Here is a 4,489-nt window from a genome sequence, read left to right as displayed (position 1 = left end):
GCCGAGCTTGATTATTTCTAAGAGAGCAGAGAGGCAGAGCCTTTCCAGTAACGAGCATCAGGCCCTGGGAAAGGGCTCGGAGCTGCTGCGATGCGGCGGTTCCGGGGCTGCTCACACCCAGCGCCTGCCGAGCGCGGGGTGCGACTGCGCGCCGCCCCCACCAGAGGGCGCCGCAACACCGGCACAGCGCCGGCCTCTCCGCCCGGCGCCCTCCCATGCCGCCTATCCCTCCTGTTCCATCCCATCCCTCCCATCCCTCCTGTTCCATCCCATCCCTCCTGTTCCATCCCATGCCTCCCGTTCCATCCCATGCCTCCCGTTCCATCCCATGCCGCCTATCCCTCCTGTTCCATCCCATCCCTCCCATCCCTCCTGTTCCATCCCATCCCTCCTGTTCCATCCCTCCCATCCCTCCTGTTCCATCCCATCCCTCCTGTTCCATCCCATGCCTCCCGTTCCATCCCATGCCTCCCATCCCTCCTGTTCCATCCCTCCCATCCCTCCTGTTCCATCCCTCCCATCCCTCCTGTTCCATCCCATCCCTCCTGTTCCATCCCATGCCTCCCGTTCCATCCCATGCCTCCCATCCCTCCTGTTCCATCCCTCCCATCCCTCCTGTTCCATCCCATCCCTCCCGTTCCATCCCATGCCTCCCATCCCTCCCGTTCCATCCCATCCCTCCCATCCCTCCTGTTCCATCCCTCCCATCCCTCCTGTTCCATCCCATCCCTCCCGTTCCATCCTATCCCTCCCATCCCTACTGCTCCCTCCCATCCCTCCCATCCCTCCCGGCTCCCTCCCATCCCGCCTGCCCCCTCCCATCCCTCCCGGCTTCCTCTATCCCTACTGCTCCTTCGCATCCTGTCCGGCGCCCTCCCCTCCCTCCCGGCTCCTTCCCATCCCTCCCGGCTCCCTCCCATCTCTCCCGGCTCCCTCCCATCCCTACTGTTCCCTCCCATCCCTCCTTCTCCCTCCCCTCCCTCCCGGCTCCCCCCACCACTGGCGGCTCCTTCCCATCCTCGGAGGCTCCCGCCCATCCTCCTGTCCCCGGCGGTCTCTGGGCCCGGCTGTTCCCACGGCTCTCCTCTCCTCTCCTCTCTCGGGGCCGGCGCTGATCGGAGCCGAGGCTCACCCGGTGCTGTCCGTGCGGCGCCGAGCTTGCTCTGCGACCCATCGGGCTTGGGGTGGCAGCAGCCGGGAACGCCTTGGCTGAAATTCCAGCTGAGACTAACGGGAGACCTCCCCGGCTGTTTTCTGCGCCTAAAGATGTTAAGGATGTGTCAAATCGGTGGTGAAAGTCGTCCCGCACAAACCTGCTTCTCTCCCAGGATAAGGCAGACGTGGGACTGGGGCGTCAATCATTGGGAACGCTTTTCTTGGAAGTTGAAAGCCACATGTTAAAGGAAACAATGAGCGATGCACTTGTAGAATGATGTAATGGAACACAATGTGATGTTGATTTTTTTTTTCTTTAACCGTCTGAAAACCTTCACAACTTCTGCTAAGGTACACACAGAATAGTGACTAACTTAACAAAAACCTCTCCATATAATTCCATGTCAGAACTATTACCAGGAAAACTCCAACACAAAAAAAAAAAAAAGACAAGACCTCCATGGCAAGCACATCCCTACATCCCTCTCAAATATTGTTGTTCTATATTTTTTTTAATTACATGGACTAGTTTTTGGTTGGTTTTGTTGATTTTTTTTCCCTAATTGCAGGTCAAAGGAACCATCCAGAAGGAGTTTTAATTTAACATCTCAGATAGAAGCTGGCATCTAACCAGTGTGAATCAGCAAAGAGTTGAAGGAAAAGCTTCAAAGCTTTCCAGAAATAGGAGGGGCTTAAGCAGATGTTTAAATCTGAATATGTCTGTACGGGCATTGCTGCGTTTGAGAGCAGGAAAGCACAGAAATGTCAGCCCTGGGCTTGCATCTCCATCTTGACAAGAGTGTTTTGGCCCTGAGAGGAGTGTTACCAACTGAGTTCAGTATTTTACAGGCCAATCCAATAGGAGCACTGAATGCCTGCATAAATGCACATCCCTTAGGTTTCGCTATGGAGGTATGACAATAATAAGTGAAAGTTTTTTTCCCAACATTCAAAACGTTAATGGGGCAGTTCTCAATATGAGAAAGAATGATAACAGGAGAATCCAAGATTCCCTACTTCATCTCTAAAAGAATAAAATGTGTCTTTAATGCATTTTAGTGTTGAGATCCTTATGTGATTATGTTGGTTGATTCTAATAGAGGCAGGGTGAAAAATGGCAGCTTTCTTAAATAAGTTTTCTGTGAAAAATTGTTGCTAGATGCCGTTCTGACAGGTGTTCAGGATCATCCCATTTTTCTGAAAACAGAAAAAAAATCCTCTGTTTTATAACACATATATCAGAACCAGGGGAGGAGAACTGGAGACAGAACCAGATATTCATTTGATGCAGGTCAACAGTTAGACACTTTCAGTGGACTTCCACAAGCTACAGAAGAAGCTTTGTATCTTGAGGAATATGGATCTGCACTGTCAGTTGTCATCACCCCAGCTCATCACTCTTCCTCTAAAATTGAAATAACTAAATGCTTCGTGCATTCTAGAGGGATTTGCTGGAGGAGGAAACTTTTCTTTTCCTCTAATAGTAAATGATACCCCTGAAAACTGGGCAATTAATCAAGCCTGTATAGCTGTTATACTGTATCATAATAAGACTGATCAATCACAGGGTGTACTGTGATGGAGACAGGTAAAAGAAATTCATTACTGACCTGAGCATATCAGGAAGTTTTGGTATATACTGTGTTTGGTGGTGTACTGGGGAACCTTGTCACACACCATCTATGAAAAATGAAAAAAAATAGCCCCATAGGAGGGGGAGAAATAATTGGACCATAGAGAGGAAGAAGATCTAAAAGAAGGCCTTTTTCCCCCCTTGACTACAGAGAGTGATGTAGGATGTAGCAATTTGTTTAGTGAGATGGGACATGTTTTCAGACCTAGTTCTTAGTAACTTAGAAATATAATCATCAGGATTTCCTAATCTTCTAGTAATTAATGGCATTCTAGATGGCAGGCCTTGGAGCACCATTTCCTGGAAAAATGTAGTGGGTTTTTTCAATGAAATATTTGGTGAGATGAGAAAAGAAATTTGAAAAAAAAATTTTATGAAGAATGAAAGTGAATAGCAACAAGGTGAAGAAAGATTTTAGCACCATAATTGTCCTAAAATTAGGAGACTTAAGATATAAAGAAAAACAGAGGCAATACTTCAGTATTTACTGAAGTAAATGCTGATTTACTTCATGGTAAATCAAAAGAGATTTACCATGAAGAAAAAAGAGCTTTTCAGGTAACAAACATCAAAAGCATACACAGGTTTAACAATCCTGTGCACATTTCGCACACTTTAGAAAGTGTAAAGTTGTACTGTGGGAACATGTAGTAAAAATAACACTAACATAAGGTATTCTCCTACTGCCAGATCTGCTAAGCAAATAGGAACTTCATTTTGCACCAGCTGCAGCATCCAAGTGGTCTACAAATGTGCCATATGGTCTGCAATGCATAGATTGGTGCTCTAATAGTATGGCTGCCCCCCACTGTACCCAAGTATGTAGGACATATGCTACACTCCATTACTTAATTGTGCATTACCTTGCATCTGTAGGCATTAATTTAACAAATTTCTGATACTTTTTATTCAATTTAAAGGATTAGATTTTCTGAATTTTCTGTGGAAACACACTTGGATTCCAGTTAAACACTGCAATGAATCAAATCTTAGTTGCACTCCCTGTGTTATTTCTGTTGAATTAGGCATGTGAATCCATAAGCAGGTTGCTTTGCTTTGACTGCTGTGTTATGCTGGAATCTGTTTTGGAGTAGAAATGTCTCAGTGGAATCAACAGTGGTTTTCAGGGGGATTGTACATGCATCAAAGACGAGAAGGAGTAAAACACTAGAACACTGAAGTTCAACGTGCAAGTTCAATAGGAAACACCTGGTTAGGCTAGTTTGTGTATCAGGCTAATCTTTAGTAGGATACACTGATATCCATATAATAAAAAATGATTTGGTGCAAAGTTCTTGAAATCAGCAAAAGTAGAAAGGAAGAATTGCTTTCTGACTGAAGAATTTCACAGTCCTCTATATTGTTCATAATTCAGCTGATTGGTGAACTGTTCATGTTGAGTTTTTTAGGGTAGTAGAATAATTGCAGCCAGGCCTAAATTTTTTAGATATTATCGTTTAGAAGTTAATGGTTTGTTCATAATTATGTAATTCTCCCTTCGACCAAAATATGTAGCAGTAACATTTTTTTTCAGTGTATTTTAGTCCCAAAAATTTAAAATTTAATGAAATATTTTATATAATTTTGTTCTATATACTGAAATATTTGATTTTTTTAAAGGAATCCTTATTTCAATTCATAGAGTTAAAGTTTTTGAGGCTACATAGTTCTTATTTTTATGTATTTTGTGTACAGGAAAAG

General features: G+C 44.7%; 1 protein-coding gene across 1 annotated transcript; it reads right to left on the bottom strand.

The window, feature by feature from the left end:
* Positions 1-335: 335 nt before the first annotated feature.
* On the bottom strand, positions 336-755 carry LOC136557115 (heterogeneous nuclear ribonucleoprotein 87F-like). Its single transcript, XM_066550712.1, has one exon. The coding sequence runs from the start codon at positions 753-755 to the stop codon at positions 336-338; it is 420 nt and encodes a 139-aa protein (XP_066406809.1).
* Between the last annotated feature and the right edge of the window lie 3,734 nt (positions 756-4,489).

The sequence above is a fragment of the Molothrus aeneus genome, chromosome 5, assembly GCF_037042795.1.
Source record: "Molothrus aeneus isolate 106 chromosome 5, BPBGC_Maene_1.0, whole genome shotgun sequence".
Classification (NCBI taxonomy): domain Eukaryota; kingdom Metazoa; phylum Chordata; class Aves; order Passeriformes; family Icteridae; genus Molothrus; species Molothrus aeneus.
The sequence above is the reverse complement of the archived record's forward strand: the minus strand, read 5'-3'. Positions and strand labels throughout refer to the sequence as shown.